Source organism: Arvicola amphibius, chromosome 12 (genome assembly GCF_903992535.2).
Source record: "Arvicola amphibius chromosome 12, mArvAmp1.2, whole genome shotgun sequence".
NCBI lineage: Eukaryota > Metazoa > Chordata > Mammalia > Rodentia > Cricetidae > Arvicola > Arvicola amphibius.
Genome location: NC_052058.2, coordinates 69,843,194 through 69,864,718, shown reverse-complemented (window position 1 = coordinate 69,864,718; position 21,525 = coordinate 69,843,194). Strand labels below are relative to the sequence as shown.

Sequence of the window (21,525 nt, the reverse complement as noted above, 5' to 3'; positions counted from 1 at the left end):
TTATGTAATAGAAGGAATTAGTACTGCTCAGAAAAAAATATACTTCAATATTTTAAAGATATTCTTTTATGTGTATAGGTGTTTTGTCTGCATGCAGTGGTTTTTCAAGATGCGATTTCTCTGTGTATTTCTTCTGGCTCCTGGCTGTCCTGGAACTTGCCCGGTAAACCAGGCTGACCTCCTCCTGCCTCTTAGTCTCCAAATCTCTGTGTAGCCCACTCCTCCTGCATCTACTTCCCAAAGTGCTGGGACTACAGGCGTGTGCTGCCACACCTTGTTTTTGAGATGATGAGACTCAAACCGAGCTTCCAGAATGCTAGGCCAGCACACTACTCTAGCCCAGGGATAACAGCAGTTCAGAGCTGACTGGAAGGAAATGGAGCAGCCAGAGAGTAACACATGAGGTTCTCCTTGGCGAAATGAGGAACAGGGGAAGATGTAAGAATTTGCAGGACATTGGACACACGTTGAAATTAGATGGATGTATACAGGGTGTGGGAGACTGGGAGTGTGAGTTGTGAGACACATTTGCGGTCATGTTCTGGAGAACTGGCTTAAAGTTCTCTTCAGCTTCGTTAAGTCGGTAGGAATTGCTAAAAACCTGACCACTAAGAACAGAAAGAAATCAGGGCGACCCCTCTGCCCAGGCTGATCTTGCTTGAGGCTGCCAAGCCGAAGAGCGGTTGCCGGAAAGGAACACTGTGGTCTCCTACCAGCTATTTCCCATCCGGTAAGATGAGACCCTCAAAGACAGGTCCGTGAGTCCCAGGCAGACCTTAGAGTGTATGGGATCTACTTAGTGTTTGCTAGATTTTTCCATTGCTCTCCCCAGCTCTCCCTTCACTTCCCACCTCCTAAGTCCAATTTCTTGGTTGCAGGAAGGTATGGCTCTTCCAAGTTTCCCATACTTCCGGGCAAGGGAATTCCCGGGGGGTGGGTGGGAGGGGGGCTTTGAAAACAGGCTCTGGACAGGTAGCTGGAGAACAGCTGGAGAACAGGAAGGCAAATGGGCTTTTGATCTCCACCTTGTGGGACAGAGGTAATGAAGCTTCCAGCTGGCAGAGGTTTTGGTCACCTGGAAGTGATGATCCACTCTCTCTACTCTCTCCACCGTGTGTCTGGGTTGTCCCCAAACTGGTGAAAAGTCAGTCAAGAGGAGGGAAGTCCTTTTTCGGTCCCTGGAGTTCCTTGGATAGCCACCCCCCCCCACCGGCCGGGGCTCAACAGCACAGCGAGGGGGCGGGAAGACAGACCCCGGGCCAGCCCACAAGTCTTCCGAGGGCGCGGACCTGGAGGAGGAGGCGCCCACGCCGGCGACGCCTCTCGAGGAAGTTGGCCCTTTAATTATAGCGCCAGTTCCCTGTCGCATCCACCTTCAGCAGCTAGCAGCAGACAGCCGGTGTTAGTCCTCTCCCTCACGTGCGGCACCGCAGCCATGGGCGGCTCGGCCTCCAGCCAGTTGGACGAGGGCAAGTGCGCCTACATTCGAGGTACGACCGCCCCTCCGGGGCTGCAGGGCGGCACAGAGCCGGGGTTAGCCTAGTTACCTTCAGGGCAGCGCACTGCCAGGGCTAGCCTGGTCACTTGCGCACCGGTACCCCCCAGCGAGCGCGGGCTAGCTGGTGCCACTCGCGGGCTTTGGGCACCTAGACACGCACTCGCCTCCCGGAGCCCGGTGTCCTGTGTATCAAGCACCCGCGCGGCTCGGGTGGAGAGGAGACTAGGGATGCGGTGGTGCGGGATGCGCCAGGACGCACCGGAGAGGCAAATTCTCTCAGAAAGGCTGGTGAGGACTCTGTCGTTGTCCCTACTCCCCCGCCCCACCCCAGCCTCCTCAGCCTCTCACGCGCGTCTCTCTCCCCTCAGGATCTGTTCTTTCCCTGGTGGGGAAACATCTCTCTTGCTTGTGCTTGGCTCTGAGTGGTTTCTAAAAGTGGCCGCAGAGGTTGCTGGGGATATCCCCTCGAGTTTAGAGATTTCCTTGTGTGGGAGTGGGTGGGATGGGGTGTGTGTTGGGGGATTCCTGGCCTGTCGAGCAGAATTTCCCTCTGGGTCTTACTGGCCGGGTTTTGTAAAGTGCAGCGCAGGCCACACCTCTCCTGAACTTCACACCAATTGCAGGGCGATTTCATCAGAAACAGAAAGGATGAAGTCGTCACCTTTTCAGGTTGGATGGTTCCTTTCTTTCCCCGGAGAGGGAGGAAAGCAAAAGGGGAAGCTTGGCGTGTTTTGCAACAGTTGTTAAAATTGTAGATGGGGAGAAACTCGTCTTTTTAGGAGATCTTGAGATACGGAGGAGTGACTTAGTCAAGAGAGACTGGCTGAAGAAACCAAAACCAAACCAAACAGAAACAGCAGGAAGTCTTGACTCCTTATCTTTCGGAGTCTTTGGCTCCTGCTCCACCCACCCCAATCTTGCCCTCAGCCACTGACGCTCTAGCTAGCTTGTAAATTTGATGGGTCCCGTTCCTGGCTTCCAAAGTGCCATATTTGAAAATATGTACTCGGCGGCTCCAAGTTTTACTGAAACCCTTTAAAAGAAACAGTGAGGTTTTTCTTGATGCCCCCTTTCTGGACATTGAGGTTATGCCTATATAGAAAGCATTTATCCATTTCTTTAGTCATATTTGTTCTCAGTCCCGACGTTTCAAAACATTTTTTAAAGGCTACCATACAAAGGCACACGAAGGGCAGACGCTATAATTGATTACCCAGATTCTTGCTTCTATACTTCCACGTAGAGAATCATCAGCAACTGACAATGTTGGGGGGAACAAAACTTAGTCACTTGTCCCTCTGTGGAAGAGAGAAATGATGGATGTTTTACTTAGCTAAAGACTAAGCCTGACACACCCCTAGAACTGTTATTTGCTTTTTCCCCCAGTACAGGGCTCAGAGATGTCACAACACTAACAAGAGGCTTACATTCACCTGTGAGCAGAATCGTGCTCATGGGGTTCATAAGATGTTTCACTACATAGTTAGAAGCACTTAAAGCCACTGCCTAGACTTCTGTGGGTAGCAGGACCCTTGGCAAGGTCTGAGATAAGCTAGTTTACACACTTCAAGGTTGGGATCTTGTTGTGCCTGCTGCAAGCATTATACTCAAATGAGGAAAAGTGTCACCTTCTTTATCAAAATCAATACGTAATGCACACACAATGAACATATGTAAGTGAGTAAAACCACAGTCATTACATCCCCTGTCAGTGTTTCCCTTTTCGGAAGAGGCTTTGGAAGAAGGCTTTCATGGTATGTGTAGTGGGGAAGGCAGAGAAGAGTTAAAATACCTCTGAGGATAATGAGCCTGTGCTTCAGGAGACAGCACAGATCACACCAGAAAGGGAAAGGAGCCTTGGAAAAAAATCACTGGGAATTGTTCCTGCCTGAGCAAACGAAAGATCACAAGGCTCTGATTTCCCGGCGGTTTCGAAGCTTCAGGTCCCTGAAGAAAATCATAACCCTACATTTGTTCCTCTGCCTACCCTTTAGCCCATAAATATCCTCAAGCTTTGATTTAATTGTAAGTAAAACAATTGGAGGATTGAAGGTCGAGTTTAAATACCGTTTTATGATCTGCTCCTCATAAAGTGGCTGCAGTGAAGCGTGGATTTGAAAGCTTCTGTTGCTGAGGCAGTAACTTGTTTTGGACTTTGCCAGGGCACTGAATAACTAGTCTATACATTTTAAGCATTGCCAACTTGGCATCTGTTTGAAGCGGCTGTACTTGGAGAACACCAGCACTCTCTAACGCTCTATCTGCGCTGACTTTCAGGCCAGCCGTCAGTAAAACTATTGATTTGGATTCTTATAATCTGAGTTCGAGGCCAGCCTGGTCTACAGAGCAAGTTCCAGGATAGACAGGGCTACATAGAGAAACCTTGTCTTTGAAAACCAACAAGAAAAAAAAAAAAAAGAAAAGAATCCACTTGTTGAAGGAGAGAACTGACTTCTACACACTGTGGTGGTACACATGTGCCCTTCCATAAACAAATAAATAAATGTAATACTACTCTTTAAAAAAGACCTGGCCAAATGGCTGGGCAGGTAGACACTGCTAAACCTGGTGGCCTGGGTTCAATTCACTTGGTAGGAGGAGAGAGACAGCTCCCACAGAATGCCCTTTAGCCTTCTCACTCCGCTGTGACATTACACGCTCCCTCCTCTATAAAGAATAAGCAACTGCAGCAAACTAGAATTACCATGGCACTTTGAAAGAATGGAAAAGGAAACAAACCTGAGGTCCTCCACACAGGGTATCCTTAGAGGATTGTGTAAGCAAGTCCTGGAGGAGACAGTGCAGCATGGGTTTGGTGGGCAGCACATGTGGGCCTGCTACCAGCAAGTAGGTAAGGAAACTGTTTCTGACCTACTTAGGGCCCACAAGATGGCTTCAGTGGTTAAAGGTGCCTGCCACCAACCTGATGACTGAGTGGAGGAAATAGTGAAGCAAGCGCTTAAGGAAACTGTTTTTCAGTTGGGTGCTGTGATGCCCGTGTGCAATGCTAGCACGCAAGAGGTAAAGACGGGAGCAGCAAGAGTTCAAAGCCAGGTCTCGGCTGAATGAGGAGAGGGAGAGAAAGAGATCTTTTCCTGAACTCACTGTCAGTGACAGCCTGAGAAGGAAGGGCTCAATGACTTTTTTTTTGAAATAGTCATCAATGAATTGATACCTTTAATGAGTTTCGGGTTTATTTTTAAAATTTAGGTGTATGTCTGTGCACCTTTGTGGGTTTGTGTGTACCATGTATGTGTGGGTGCCCCTGGAGGCCAGAAGAGAGCAATGGCCTCCCCCCACCAGAACTGGATTTACAGGTAGTTGTGAGCCACATGATTTGGATGCTGGAAACTGAACCCTGGTCCACTGCATGAGCTGCATCACCAAAGCCTGCCCTAGCATAGGTGATGGCTCAGAATAGCTGGCAATCTGGAGCACTCTGCACAGCCTGCAGGCAGCTCAGCAGGTTGGAGAGTGTCCTTTCCAGGTGACTGTTGGTGTGAATCTCTTCTAGTCAGCTTGGCTGGTCTCCGTTTCTTCTAGGCAGCTGAGGGAGTCTGTGCTTCATCCAGGCTGCTGGACTTGGCTAGCAGCATCTTCTGTGCAGCTTGTTTTGTCTGAGAGTGACTCTCGGCAGTCTTTACTGCTTGTTTATACTCTCTTGTTGAGAGAGGGGCTTAGTGAATTTCATCAGTTTCAGGGATTTCCTGAAGCAATCTTGGATTGTTTGCTTTCCTTCTTAAGGTGCTTCCTTGTAGAATGGTGCATTTTACTTCCCCCTAGAACATCCCTTTGTTTTTACCTCCTTGTAAAAATCCTGTCCTAAAATATCCTGCTACTCCACTCTCTCTTTATGTCTATGTCTTAAGAAGTTTTCCTCTGGCCCCTGGCAGTGGGACCACCATCTATTCCTGGTGCACCAGCTGGCTTTTTGGGACCCATTCCCTCTGGTGGCATGCCTTGCTCAGCCCCCAACTTAATGTGCCAGACTTTGTTATCTCCCCATGGGAGGCCTTATTCTTTCAGAGGAGTGGATGGGGGTGAGTTGTTGAGAGGAGGGGGGAGCAGGAGGAGGGGAGGGAGAGAGAACTGTAATTGGAATGTAAAATGAATAAAAAATTAAAAAAAAATTCCCTCCAAGATGGAAGGTTTTAGCCTCGAGGAAATTACTACTCAACAAGACCCGATCTCAAAAAAGCCAAGAAGAGATGAGAAAGATTGCTATAATCTCCTAATAGTGCTTTCGCTTCTCTCTCCAGCAGCGGGACATACAGTTTTTAAGTGCCCACATGAACCCTCATAATAAAGATATTCTTAGCCTCCTTTGCATCAAGATGGGGATATGCAGCTGACTTTTGGTCTATGGGATCTAAGTAAAAGTGTCACATCTTTCAAGGAAGTTACTGGTCCAGACAGAGGTCAAAGTCGGCAGGAATGACTTTTTTTTTTTTTTGGTCCTGTCCTTGATGCTGTCTGGATCAGCCAATTTGGACAATGACTTATTTTTTTAAGGAATCTATACAGAGCAGAGTTGAGGGATGAAAGCAGCCTCAGTTCCTGTGGGATTCACATAAGTAGAACCTCCATAAGAAGCTTGGGACTAATTTCCTTTGGACTTTAATAAGAGAGAAATCAGCTGTGTCTTATATAAGCCAGTGTTATTTGTGGAATTGCTATTGTACACGGAGAAGCCTTATTTTAACGAATATAATTGTCTCTGTTATCTGTGGCCCAGTGTATCCCAGCCATTTGGGTTCCTTTAAGAAAAATTCATGGAAAGACTGTAGAGAACGGTAATCAGTGTTTCATTGGTGTTAGCCTTAGGGTAGCCTGCCTCTGCCTCCCCAGTGCTGCCATGAAAGCTCCACCACTGCCCTGGGGCAGTGCTCACACCTAACCACTGAGCCACCTCTCTCCCCAGCCTGGATCAGCCTCCTTCTAGGAGAGGGGGGAATTGCAGCTCCCAGGAAAGGAGAGAGAGGGAGAGCAAAAAGAAGGGGAAGGTCCAGTATAAATTTATTCTGGTCTATAAAAATACTATTTATACACACACACACACACACACACACACACACACACTACCTTATATATCTTTATATATCTTTTCCAACTGTTGATGAAGCGAATAGAAATGTGAAGGAACGTTAATTACCGAAGACTGGGAATTTCCATCCAGAGTCACTAATTACCTTCACTTCCACCCATCTTCATGAATGGAAACCAAGACACTGGGAACGAAAGACTATCTTTAAGAAACCCCAGGTCCACTGGGTAGTAGTGGCGCACACCTTTAACCCCAGCACTCAGGAGGATCTCTGTGTGTTCGAGGCCAGTCTGGTTTACAGAGCGAATTTCAGGAGAGTCAAGGCTACTGGAGACACCTGTCTCAAAGAACAAAAAAAAAAAAGAAAGAAAAGAAAAGAAAAAAAAAACCCTCAAATCTAATGTTCAAAACCAGAAAAGATTTTATGACTTGAGATGATTTGAGAAGGGTTTATTTTGGATTCAGTAAAATCTTTACTTTTCTCCATGAATTCTGATATGAGCCTTGAACTCATAGAGCACAGTGCTGACTCAAGACCTGATCTGTGGCTGGTAATATGCCTCAGCTGGTGAAGGAGCTCGAGGACATGAGTTCAGTCCCCAGGCCCACACGGTGGAAGGAGAGAACTCAAATTGTCTTCTGACATCTGAGAGGATGCCGCACCAGGTGCAGCCACATGGCACTCACGCATACTGACATAAATATATCAGTTTAAGGCCTGGTCTCCTTTTTATTTTGTTTTTTTTTTTTCAAGACAGGGTTTCTCTGTGTAGCCCTGGCTGTCCTGGAACTCGTTTAGTAGATCAGGCTGACCTCGACCTCACAGAGATCCATAAGTCTTGGTCTTAATAAAACATTTCCCTTTATGTAGACATTGATTATGAAAGGACCAGATGAACAAGGGTTTCTAGTAGTCATAACTACCAAGATGACAATACCAATTTTTATTATTTGACTGTTTCTATATTAAGTCAGGGTTTCATGTGTTCAGGCTGGCTTTGAACTCTGTGTCTGTAGATGACTTAAACTCCTGATCCTCCTGTCTCCACCTGCCAAGTGCTGGGACTACAGGTCAGGTTCCTGAGGTGCTATGGGGAGAACCCAGAGCGCCCTGAATGCCAGGAAAGCACTCAGGCAACTGAGCTCTACCCCCAGCCCCAATTATCTGATTTTTCCCTGAGAACTCTCAACTGATGGTAGTTGTACTCAGTTGTAATCTTTGGAAGCATCTGACTGAGCTCACAGGTGGAAAATGCAACAGAAGGAATACAAGTTTAGCAGGAATTTAGAATTTAATTAAAATACACATACTGTGAAAGCTTTATAAAATATGCAGTGTGAATTATGGTGGTGAATTTTAATCTCCCAAACAGAAACTTTGATTACTTTGCTGTTAGCAAAGTGAGGTATTGTCACTCTAAGAAGTGAAGTGCGCGCAACCACAATATGCAATGGGAAGTGAATGAGGAAAATGGAGGAGAACGGACAGGAAGACAAGAATAAAGCACAATTCATCTGGCGCAGTCTGTTGAAGGCCTTTTTAGAAAGCATAGGACATGAAGGCTAAGATTCTCATAGTTTTAAACTAAAATGCAGCATACACACATACAAACAGACACAAACACACACACATTCAAACACACAGACACACATGCACACAGAGAAACCCACACATGCACACACATACACACATGCACATACAGACATAATACACATATGCATACACAGACACACGTACACACATACATACACACAGACACACACACATGCACACACACACGCAAGCGCTCACACAAATGCAATACAGATTTTGTTCTCTGAAACTGGGAAATGCATTTAAAAGAGAAAAATAGCACATTGCTGCCAATAGGAAGAATGTGAGCCAGCTTTTGAAAGTGCCCTCTCTTTGGTACTGTGTAGTTTTTCTCACTTAGGAAAAACAAAAGGTTTAGCAATATGAAAGCAATTAATTCTGTTTTGCAAATTGCCAGGACATGAAGAAGCTTATATTTCTTGCTTAATGTATGAAATGAGTCTATGAGGTCAGAATTAAAGAATAGGTTTTTTTTTTTTGCTAGGATCCCAGGAATGGTGCTTAAAAGGTTTGAAGGAATTTTGGAAGAAAAGCCGGTTTCTCTTTGCCAAGCCACGTGGACATTTATTTCCCTTTCCTTCTTAAACACTATTTTTATTTTAAAATAAAACACAGATGTAGAAAACCACACAGAGCAGATGCATAGCTCAGCAAATCATTGTAAGTCTCATGCTTGCAGCCATCACCCAGGTTGAAGGAAGTTCCACACTGGCCACTGTGGAAGTCTCCACGTGCCCCCGTCTTTCCAAAAATAGCCACTATCTTCAGCTGTCTATTGCCGCCCCCCCCCCCAACAAACCACCTTAAAGATACTGGCACTTAGATTTATTTGCTTATAATTCTGCTATCTCAATACAGCTGGGTGATTCTGGTTGTCTTCATGGGTGGTTATTTTTGTGGCTTCGGTTATCAGGCATGTCAGCTGGTGATTGGGCACACCTGAGGAGTTTTCTCTCCAGGTACATCTCTGTGCGGTCACTTCAGTAGAGTACCAGACTTTTAAAATAATAGACCAGAATTTGCTAGAATGCTCGAGGCCCTAGAAGCTGCTAGGACTTCTTATGGTGTGTTAGGGTTCTCTAGAGGAACAGAACTTCTAGTATCTATCTATCTATCTATCTATCTATCTATCTATCTATCTATCTATCTATCTATCTATCTATCTATGCTATATATCAACTATCTATCTATCTATCTATGCTATATATCAACTATCTATCTATCTATCTATCTATCTATCTATCTATCTATCTATCTATCTATCTATCTATCTATCTATCATCTAAAGGGAATTTATTGAAATGGCAAACAGGGTATGGTTTTTACCAGAGGAAGTTTCAAGAATCCAGTATCTGTTCAGTCCACAAGGCTTGATGCATCAACTGGTCCAGTATATGCCAGAATCCTGAAGAAGTAGGCTCTTCCCAGCAAAAGCAAGAGCAACCAGGCAAAGAGGGAGCAAGCTTTCTTCTTCCCTGTCCTTTGTATAGGCTGCCAGCACAAGGTGTGGCCCAGATTCGAGGTGGATTTTCCCTCCTCAAATGATATGGATTATAGATGTATCCTCTCACCTCAAAGATCCAAAATAGGATTAATTACTTCTTCAAATGATTTAATTAAGAAAAAAACCCTCACAGGTGAATCCAGATGCTTGGGTTTTAGTTAATTCCAATCAGTTCAGTCAAGTTGGCACTAAAAATAGCCGTCACATATGGGTGAGGCCTTGCAATGGGTGATCTACATTATCGACTTGACTGGATTTAGAATCGCTATGGGAACACATCTCTGAGTGTCTCTGGGTGTTTACAGGAAGGTTTAGTCGAGGAGGGAAGACAGCTTGAATGCGGGCATGACGGAAAGGTGACTTGAGCATCTGTGCTCATCTCTTTGCTCTGTCACTGTGGATGCATTGTGACCAGTTCTGTTCATAGCTAGACCCTTCCCCTGTGCTGTGCTGTATCCCTTTATTCTGCTCTATTCTAACGATTAGGGAAGTCTCAGTCATCCTAGATTCAGGAGGGGCTATATATGGGTTATCTAGGACTGCTCAGTCACAGTCTACCAGGCCACTAATGTCAGACACTGAAAATTTTATTTAACATCCTGACTGCATTTTCCCCTTCCTCCTCTCCTCTCATTCCCTTCCCTTCCCTACTACCCCAATCCACTCCTCTGTTTCTATTCAAAAAGGGGCAGGCCTCCCTTGGGTATCAACAAAGCATGGCATATCAAGTTGTGGAAAGGCTAAGCACCTCCTCTTGTATTAAGACTGGACAAGGCAATGCAGGATGAGGAATAGGTTCCCAAGAGCCAGCCACAGCATTAGGGACAGCCCCTGCTCCCAGTCTTAGGAGTCCCACAAGTAGACCTAATCTCATATTTTGTAATGACTTCTTCATATTTCCTTGTGGTTTTAATCCCTGTTGTTTTATATACTTAAACATGCCTTCTTTCAAGCCTCTTGTATGCTAATGTTTTCCGCTAAGTCTTTCTTTCCTTGCCAATTATCTGTTTAACAGATGTAGTTTTCCATTGTCTGGAGTTTGCTCGTAGTGCAATTCCACACATTCTTCTGTATTTTCTACAACAGAGAGGAGCAATCTCTAGATCAGTCTGAGAGGCAGTCCCGGAGTCAGGCGCACAGACAGACAGCGCTGGCTTCTCCACTGGAAGACTGGTTGCCGGCATGTGTAGTTGCCTTTCTTTCTGTAATGCAGGAAGCCATGGTGCTCATTGCCAGGATTCATTAATTCATGGGAGACTGCACAGTCTTCAAGTTTGTTTTCTAACAGACTTCACTGACAGCCCCCTGGTCAGAGCAAGTCACACATTCCTTCCTAAGTCATCGCTGGCAAGAGTGTTGAATTAGCATGGCTGTCTAACCCAGTCAAACAAGAACATTCCTGGCTTAGTGCTTGGCTGAAGCCCATGGTGAGCAGCAAGGTCATGGGATTCTTGAACAAAATCAGGTGGAGTTACAAGAAGGAAGTGGTAATTGGGTATATAAATAAGTACCTGTAGCACGATTAATAAAAACCCAGAGACAGATATTGGGGTTCAACCAGAAGGTGAGAAAAGCAAAGCAGCCAGCCACTGTCTCTTACCTCTACCTCAGTCTGAAATGGCGATCCTGCCTCCAGGAATCTCAGAATGAGACTGTGTCTGAGAGCTGTCTTATCCTGTTTCATATTTCTCTCTAGGGCTAGAATTAAAGGTGGGCACCACTACCTCCCAGTTTCTGTGGCAAACTAGTGTGGCTATGGGATTAGAGGTGTGTGTCACCACTGCCTGGTCTGTAAGGCTGACCAGTGGGGCTTCTTATCTTACTCTCTGATTTTCAGGCAAGCTTTATTTATTAAAATACAAATGAAATTTCACTACAGTCACCCATTTGATAAAGGTCATGAGAGGAATAAAAGGGGCTCATGACAGGATCCAGGAGAGTGCTAGGGTGGGGGAAGAGGTGTATGTTAGATACGGTGGTTAATGAGACGAGCAGGCCTGCTTTTCATCCCGCCAGGCTCCCGGCCGCCTGGCTAGCTTATGCCCCAAAATAATTACAAAGAAACTGTATTCTTTTAAACACTGCCTGGCCCATTAGTTTTAGCTTCTTATTAGGTAATTCTCACATCTTGCTTTAACCCATATTTAGTAGTGTGTGTAGCACCACAAGGTGGTGTCTTACCAGGAAAGATTCAGCATGTCTGACCTGGTGACTGGCTCCATGGCGTCTGTCTCTGAGAGGAGAGGCATGGCGATTGTCTGAGCCATCTACCTCACTTCCTTCTTCCTGTTCTGTCTACTCCACCCACCTAAGGGCTGGCCTATTAAATGGGCCAAGGCAGTTTCTTTATTAATGAATGAAATCAGCACAAACAGAAGACTGTCCCACATCAGGGAGGGACTCGCGGGGGCTGAAGAAGGGTGGTGTGCTGGTGTGTTTGGATAGTGGGAAGTGGAGAGACGTGATGGGAGGGAGGTCCTGGTCATAGTTGCTGCTCTAGCATCACTCGAGTGTGTGCACCAGGAAAGCGGGGTCCCGACTTTGCTTCACTGTGACATTTGCAGCCAGTAGGTCAGTGTCTGGGCCAGGATTCTTGACTGATGAATCTGGGCTCCATGAGAGAAAGAAAGGAGAAACATTAAAAACTGTAATGACTTTCTACAGAATTGTCCTTGGACTGCCACACACACATCATGGCAGCCAGGCATGTGCACGAGTGTGAGCCGTCCCTACCCCCCGCACCATACACACGTATAACAAAAGAACTTTAAAACAGAAAGAACTCTTAGAAATAAAAAAAAAAAGTCCTGTGATCAAAAATCAATTTTACTGTTTCTTGGATAATAAAGTTGAAATATTTCAAATAATAGTATAGATATCAAAAGATAGAAAGGTGAAGGAGACAGTATTTAAAAAGTCAGTATTTTAAAAGGCAGTATTTAAAATAAGAATTTTAATATCTGACTAGAGAATAAAGAACATAAAGGAGGCAAATTACAAAAGAAATCATAGAAAGCTGTTTTCTAGCACAGAAGACTGTGTGCCTACAGATTTATAGGGCCAGGCAGTTCCTGGGGCGGATAGAGGTAGAGGTAATTCATTCTCCCATCTTGCAAGGGAGAATGATCAGGTAATACACAGGTGAGTCCTTGGTGACAAAAATGAGCCCTGGACCACAGGCCACTCTGGACTGCTAGATCTGTGCTAATGCAAGGTCAAAAGCAGAGTAAAGAAGAATCCAGCTCAGCCTGAATAATTTAACTGGAGGCCCGATCAAAGAGGACTCAACCCTTCACGTGCAACACATGCAACCCGTGAAGCTCAACATCCATTGGAAAATTACCAGGCAAATTGAAGAAATGGAAAAATGTCCCTAACTATAAAACGAGGGAGAGAGACAGAGGGAGAGAGAGAGAGAGAGAGATTGGGACGGAGGGAGGGAGGGAGGGAGAGAGGGAGAGAGGGAGAGAGGGAAAGAGAGAGAGGGAGAGGGAGAGACTCAGGATTTCCAGGTGTGATAAATTTAGCAGCAACATTAAGGTAGCAATGAGGAACATGTTCCATATGACAGGAAGACGTAAATGCCAAGAGAAGAGAAATGAAAACTAGAAAAGCATACTTTCAGTTGCCAGTATTTTGGAAGATTACAAGACTTCTCTGTTTCTGTTCCCTCTTGGAAGCTCTGGGGAGAACGAAACTACCCACCTGTTGGCAGCTTTCTCTGTCTGTCTGCGGAGGACTTAGGGGGCTCTGGGGGGAGCTGTTGAGGACCCAGGGTTGATCTGGGTCTGGGCAGATGAGTGGGGTCGGATGAGAGATGAAGGCAAAACATGGATTCTCTTTTGAAAGGTTGTCATTTGTAGTGGTCAGGTCCCCTTGACTCTGGGACTCACATAGGGCAAGGAACAATTTCTGTGTTTTGCTCAAAAGAATCCAGAGTGTTTTCCAAATTTGGATTAAATGTGTTTGTTTAAAGAATTATTTCCTATGCAAGTCATGCTGAATGTGTGAGATATGTCTGAGTAATTGCCCAAGCAAAGAAACACAGGCTTAGCGTTAGAATAATGATAGATTTTATTAGCAACAATGGCGAATGTGTAGTATCTGGAGTATAAATATTTAAAATGGCTGTGTTGTAGAGAAGGATTAAATGAATAACAAGAATTGAAATGTCCTGTTTAAATTTAAAAGTAAATAAGAATTTTGGAGCATGACTAAGACCTATGCAAACCAACTGAGATGTCACTTCTTAATTAAGAATAACTCTCCATGTGCGGCATGATAATGGCAATAGTAAAAGCTGACATTTATTAAGTGCCTACTATGTGCCCAGCAAGTAAATGTCGTGGAGGAAAAGAAATGGGATAGCTAGTGTTCTTCTAGATTTCTGAGACTGTCTTGTAGAAATTTGTTCTTGTGACTTATTCCAGGGTAGATGTTAAAACATTTACTTTTTGAGTTTTTGGTTTTACTTCTCAATTCTAAATGATCTGTTTTTTTATTTAAACAAATTGTAGATGCATATGTACATATGCACAGGTGAGTGTAGTGTGTGTGTACATGGATGGGTGTGTACATGGATATGTGTGTACATGGATGGGTGTGCATGAAGGCAAGGGAGTGTCCTATTTTGCTTTTTATTGCAGTGGTATCATGAGCAAAAGCAACTTGGGGAGAAAAGGATTTATCTCTTACATGGCAGGACCCTGGTGGTGGGAGCTGAAGCACAGCCTATGGAAAACCACTGTTTACTGACCTGTTTTCCAATTGCTTGTTCAGACTGCTTCCTTACACAACTGAGGACTTGCCCAGTGGTGGCACTGCCCACAGTGGGCTGGGCCCTCCTGCGATCAATTAGCAATTAAGAAAATGTCTTACAGACATGCCCCTAAGATAATCTGATGGAAACAATTCCTCAGCTGAGGTCCTCTCTTCCTAGGCGACTCTGGTTTGTGTAAACCTAACCAGTCCAAGCACATTGGGTGTCCTTCTCCATCATTCTCTACCTCATTCCTCAGAAGCAGAGTCTCTCCCTGAACCTGGAGCTTATGTTTTTGCCTAGACTGACAACCAGGACGCCCAGAGATCCTCTTGTCTCTTCAGCCCGCTGCTGGAGATTACAGGGATTCAGGCCCAGCAAGTGTATGCAAATTCTGGCATTCAGACTCAAGACTTCATTTGCTCAGCAAGCACTCTTCACCACTGAGGCATCTCTCCAGCCCCTGATCTACTATTTTTTTTTTTTTTTTTTGGTTTTTCAAGACAGGGTTTCTTTGTAGCTTTGGAGCCTGTCCTGGAACTAGCTCTTGTAGACCAGGCTGGTCTCAAACTCATACAGATCCGCCTGCCTCTGCCTCCCGAGTGCTGGGATTAAAGGCGTGCACCACCACTGCCCGGCTGACCTACTATTTTTTGAGATGAATATTTTTACTAGATGGGATGGTAGATCATAAATAGCTTAATCCAGAAACTAAAATTCATCCAAATGCTAGCAAAACATTGTGAAATTTACAAACAGGTAAAAGAAGAATTTCAGGCCTTTTTTTTTCCTGTAAAGAAAATGATGACATTAGTCAACTTCATTATAGAGGAGAATCTATTTGAAGAGCAAGGCCTAAATGGCTAGTTAGTGGAGCTGTCAAATGTGAAAAGCACACATGACACTCTCCTGAGCACTTGTTGAGTCCGAAGCTGAATATTTTGCAAAGTTTTAATCTATGGACCAGATGGACCAGGTTCTCATATATAAAATGGGAACAGCATTAATGCCTGGTGAGACAGAAAGGAGTCTCAGGCAAGTGAGGGGGAGAGAATGGGAGAAAGGAAGAAGAAAGGGAGCGAGGTCAGAAGGAAGGGAAGGATGGAGAGGGGTCACTCCTACGATGGCTGGTTCAACCACAATATGGGATCGCTGGTCTCGAGATTGGAAGGGGAAATTCAAAGCACTTCTGGCCACCCAGCATAAACTGGCTCCTGGCATACCCCTGCAAAGGCTTGGCAGTTCCTACAAAGGTGTCTTCCTAATGCCCTTCCTGGCTTTAGGTGTCGAACCTTGAGAATAGTTACTTAAAAGGTTTCTATTTAAACTCTTGTGCCTGATTCTTTCATGGTGAACAAGGAAAGTGGAATACCTTATATGCAGTCATTTGTAGATTCAACAAGCTGTTGAAAAGAATCTAATTAGTACTAATTACAATACTAGAGTGTCCCAACACATTATAATGCCATTGCTTCTGCAGAGCCATTGTGTTTAAACACTCAAACATTAATTAGTCTACAGAACAAATGTGTGAGCTAGGTATTATATGGCAGAATGTGAAAGCCAATTATTTATTCTGCAAAGGCCAGATGCCATTACTGATAGGAAAATAAAATTGATCAGCATAATTGTAGGGATGGTAGAACTGAGGAGCACATTATATTTACTACATTATATTATTCATTTCTATATTCCTTTCATTTTTTATTTTTTTGAGACAGAATTGCATGTAGCCCAAACTGGCCTTAGATTTACTATATAGCTAACTAAGTATGACTTTGAGCTCTTGATCTTCCTGCCGCCAGCTCTGGAGTGCTGAGAGATGGCACTACCATGAGAATTCCCTTCTTTCTAGTGCATATGTGCTTGAAGAAGGACCCATGGGACAGTGACCCGAAGCTGTGTTTCATATGGACATTAGTCAGGATGGGCTCAGAGCTGAAGGAAGCAGCCTTGGGTCTCAGTGGTCCAGTGTGACCAGGTGGATGGACGTTGCCATTTTGGGGAACAAGCCATCTTTTCAGTAGTACAAATGCAACATGGACTCCTTTAGATTGCTTCTCAGAGTGACATTTCATTTATTTATTTATTTTTATCAGGATGACATTTTAAAACAAACAAGCAAAAAGAAGCCAATGTTATCCCAGGATTAAAATTTAGGAACCTATTTTACTAAAACGCCAAAAGTAAAATATTTTGAAAATCCTGTGGTATATAGTAAGATATGTGCTCCTTCATTCATTTGTTTAATAATGAAGATCTTAGGCAGGCTTAATACCTACTGTCATTTTGAACAAGTGCTATTTTAGGATACGTGGGAATTAAAGTGTGCTGTGAGAACACGTGTGATCTCTGCATATGACAAGGTCTGCTAATTCCACAGCGCTTCCTTGCCTTTATCCATCACTGAGCAGGATGCTGACTTGGAGCTTAATGGAAATAAAGATGCTATCCTTCCCCATTCAACTTCTGGAGCTCCCGAATCCTCCCCACAGAGTCCGTGGTGCTCTTTGGAGCCCAATTTTAGGGGCCCCTGCCTTCCTGGCTCCATTGTTCTCAGGGCCACAAAAACCCTTCGGATGGACCTTGTGCTTGGTCTAAGGGAAAAAGGAAGTGGAAGATTGTGTGGTTATGCTTTGTGAGTCAGGCATGAAGGTGGGATGTGTCATTTCTACTTAACTGAGAGAGAGAGAGAGAGAGAGAGAGAGAGAGAGAGAGAGAGAGAGAGAGAGAGAGAGAGACAGAGAGAGAGACAGAGAGAGAGAGACAGAGAGAGAGAGAGAGAGAGAGAGAGAGAGAGAGAGAGAGAGAGAGAGAGAGAGAGAGAGAGAGAGAGAGATTGACACTGGTGTCTCCTCCTACATCCTTTACCATCCATATTCTAATTGAACCTGGAACTCACCAATCTGCTACCTTGGCTAGTCAGCCACCCTCAGGCATTGCCCTTTCTCCCCCTCTGCAGCACAGCGACCGAGGCTTGTGCCACTGTGCCTGACTTTTATGTGGGTGCCGAGGATCAAGCTCAGGGCCTCATCCTTACACCACAAGCACTTTGCCCACCCATCTCCCCTTGGCGCTCTGGCAACCACACTGCATCCCTTTGTATATTGCTACGGGAAATTCCTGTCCAAAGCCAAGTTCTTTTCTTGATGTCACATTTCCCTGCTTATCCCCAGCAACATGTGGACCTTGACCTTTTATGAAGACCTTCAATGCTCTTAAGTAGATTCCTACAAGGAAGAGAGGCTAGAAAGGCTGTTTCTGGGGCATGTTAGACTCCTCTAAGCCTATTCCATCTAAGCGTGTGTCCTTCAAGCACCTCAAATGTGGATTGCTGGAATTAGGACACGGTGTCAGCTTGATGATTTACTGTCAATTTTGAAGTTGTAAACTCAAATTATACCAATTTCTGAAGTACTACAATGAGGGAAAGAATTTGAACTACGTCATCAGCAGTGGTTATACATTGCAGTCATACAAGGTTGTCACTATGGAACCAAACACAGTAGGATAAGCTGGAAATAATCAAGTTTAAAAACTTTTTAATACAGCTATTAGAAGCCTTAAGATTAAATTTAAGGGGCTAGAGAATTGGCTTGGTGGTTTAAAGCACTTGTTGCTCTTACAGAGGACCCAGGGTTGGTTCCCAGCACCTACACAGTGGCTCACAACCATCCATGACTCTAGTTCCAGATATCTGACATCCTCTTCTGACCTCTGTAGACACCAGGCACACACATGGTACGCACACTTGGCGCGCACGCGCGCGCGCGCACACACACACACACACACACACACACACACACACACATTCGGGAAAACCGATCAATATGCATAAAGTAAAATCTCACACAGATTTTTTGAATTATATTTGTGGCTCACATCTATCATTCACATGTCATTATTTTTTTGTACTGTTGGACTTGAATAGAGATTCGTAGAGGGTCCACAGTGTTGCCAGGAGTCTCGAGGGCGAGCATCTTCAGTTACTGTAGGCTGAAAGGATGACTGAGCAGTCCCTACCTGCACTGCTCATAGTGGCAGATACAGGACTGGAATCCAGGTAGTCACCCTTCTGGGTCTCAGCTCTTTTTCCTATTATATGATTTCCAACCAAATCAAACCAAGCCAAACCAAACCAAACCCCAAACCCCAAAATGAAGTTTCTAGTCTAGATCATAATGATACTTTAATTCAGCGCTATGAATTTAAACCATAAAATGATAAGCCTTTTCTTTTTTCCTGCCGACTAACAAATTCTCCAGTCCTAGATATAAAGTCTACTATAGTTCTGTGCTATCCAAAGCACAGGCAGAAGGCTTGTGGAACATGACAGCTCACAACTCTGTTGAAAAGAGGCCTGAGGTCAGTCTCCTTCACCTCTGGTCTCGTGTGTTTCCCTTTGTTGAATGCTTTTATATATATATATATATCTTAAATTCATATATATATATATATATATATATATATGGACCAATAGTATTTAACATGGCTTTCTTTTAGCGCAAAATAGATATAAGCTATATAATAGAGCCTGGCAGTGGTGGCATAAGCCTTTAATCCCAGCCCTCCGGAGGTAGAGGCAGGCGGATCTCTGTGAGTTCCTGCCTGGTCTACAACAGCTAGTTCCAGGACAGGCTCCAAAGCTACAGAGAACCCCTCTCTTGAAAAACCATATATATGTATATATGTACGTATGCATGCACGGACATATATATGTATATATATTAGATATATACAATATATAGTAGATAACAATCAAGGACAATTATAAAAAGGTTTCATTTTCTTTATCCATTTTCCCCTTTTACTCCATGTTAGATTCTATAGTCATCTGGAGAATACCTTTTGGCCCCAGAATATTTCTTCATATGAGTGAGGTGGGGTTGTTTTGTTTGAGACAAAGTGTTGTTATATTGTTGGACTAGTATTTGCTGTGTAGACCAACATGGCCTTGAACTCTTGGCAGTCCTCATGCCCCGGCCTGCAGAGTGCTGGGACTGCAGGCACACACACAAGCACAGCTTGCTTCCCGTGGGCTTCTCCATCTCCTCTCCTTCCTCACTGTGGCACCTCAGTTTCCACAGGACCACATTTGAGCAGTGTGTATATAGAATTAAGGTAAAGACATTGTCTTAGTTAGGGTTTTATTGCTGTGAAGAGACACCACGATCATGGCAATTCTTTTTTTTTTTTTTTTTTTTTTTTTTTTTTTTTGGTTTTTCGAGACAGGGTTTCTCTGTAGCTTTGAAGCCTATCCTGGAACTAGCTCTTGTAGACCAGGCTGGTCTCGAACTCACAGAGATCCGCCTGCCTCTGCCTCCCGAGTGCTGGGATTAAAGGCGTGCGCCACCACCGCCCGGCTGGCAATTCTTAATAAAGAAAACATTTAATTGCAGAATTGCGGTTGTTTACTTACAGTTTCAAATTGTGGAGACTCCAACCATAAAATTATTTCATTCCTATTTTATAACTATAATTTTGCTACTGCTATGAATTGTATTATAAATATATGATATGCAGGATATCTGATATGCGATCCTTGTGAAAGGGTTATGGCCCACAGGCTGGGAAACACTGCTCTATAGATTAATTGTAATATTAATTGTAAGATTAATACAATGAGTGTCTGCAGAAGCCAAAAGAGGGGCATCGAGTCACCTGTAACTGTAGTTAAAGGAGTTTTTGAGCTGTCTGACATGGGTGTCGGGAACCAAATGCTGGTCCTCTGGAAGAGGCCCCAGTGCTATTGACTGCTGAGTCATTCCTTCAGACCTCCTAGAATATGGTTTTATAAAATGTATGAAGCTGACAGTGGTGGCACACACCTTTAACTCCTACAGGCTGAGGTCAGAGAATCTCAAGTTCTGGACTGGCTTGGGTTAAACAGAGATGCTTTTTTTGTTTTAAACACACATGCGTGTGAACACACACACACACACACACACACACTTGAAATGTGTTGATAATCCCCAATTCATCATTTCTTCTTAGAGTTTTTAAAAATTGTGTTGCTAATTAAAATGAGAAATATATACAAATGCCATATTTTACAAATTTTATTAAGATTTGTATTAATGGCCAGCCAGAGGTGACACACGCCTTTAATCCCAGCACTCGGGAGGCAGAGGCAGGTGGATTTCTGTGAGTCTGAGGCCAGCCTGGTCTACAGAGCTAGTTCCAGGACAGCCAAAGCTAAAGAGAAACCCTGTCTCAGAAAAAAAAGACAAAAGAAAAAAGATTTGTATTAAGAACTTTCAAGGCCAGGCAGTGGTGGTGCACGCCTTTAATCCCAGCACTCGGGAGGCAGAGGCAGGTGAATCTCTATGAGTTCGAGACCAGCCTGGTCTACAAGAGCTAGTTCGCTAGTTCCAGGATAGGCTCCAAAGCTACAGAGAAACCGTGTCTCGAAAAACCAAAAAAAAAAAAAGAAATTTCAAAATAATATTTATAATATGTATCTAATTTTCACCCTCCAGAGTAGGTGAATCCTTATAAAGCATGGTTCTCTGCGTAGCTTTCTTTCACTATGGAGCTTGGTCTCTATAGGCAGACCTCCCATGTTCAATCACTGGCCTTCCCACTTTTGCAAAATGGGAATAACAATGTTTCAGAAGGTGTTTACAGAGATCCATGATGCCAGTCCTTGTAAGGTATTTCATACTGTGTGTGGGGCATGAACTTCTAATAGTGGGTTGCTATTTTATCATTTATCTTAGCATACCTTATCAGTTTAACCACATTCAAAGACTTTAGTATTTCATTTTGTTTGTGTACGTGTGTGTCGGAAGGCCAGAACACAACCTTTTGAATTTTTTTTTTCTTTCCGAGATAGGGTTTCTTGCTGTCTGGTACTCACTGGTACTCCGCTGGCAGGGATCCACCAGGCTCCCACCCAGTGTTAGAATGACTAGCATGTGCACCACTATGCCCAGCTTTTGACATGATTCTTTAGATCGTGTTGAGGTCCTCATGCCATGCAACAAGCATCTTACCCACTGAACGATCTCTCCAACCTCAGATTCAAAGGCTGCAGGTTAATTTTATATTATTTCAAACCTCTTTCAGCCGTTGGAAACAGAAATGAATCTATTTTTGTTTCTATACTTTATTTCTCAGAGTGAAG

At 44.1% G+C, this 21,525-nt stretch overlaps 1 protein-coding gene across 1 annotated transcript in view; it reads left to right on the top strand.

Annotated features, from left to right (window-relative positions):
- The first annotated feature begins 1,384 nt into the window (after positions 1-1,384).
- Niban1 (niban apoptosis regulator 1) overlaps positions 1,385-21,525 on the top strand; it is a 153,122-nt gene continuing 132,981 nt past the window's right edge. The window contains exon 1 of the mRNA XM_038349202.1: positions 1,385-1,490. Coding sequence (XP_038205130.1) covers positions 1,436-1,490 — 55 coding nt within the window. The 5' untranslated portion in view covers positions 1,385-1,435. The remainder of the gene's footprint in view (positions 1,491-21,525) is intronic.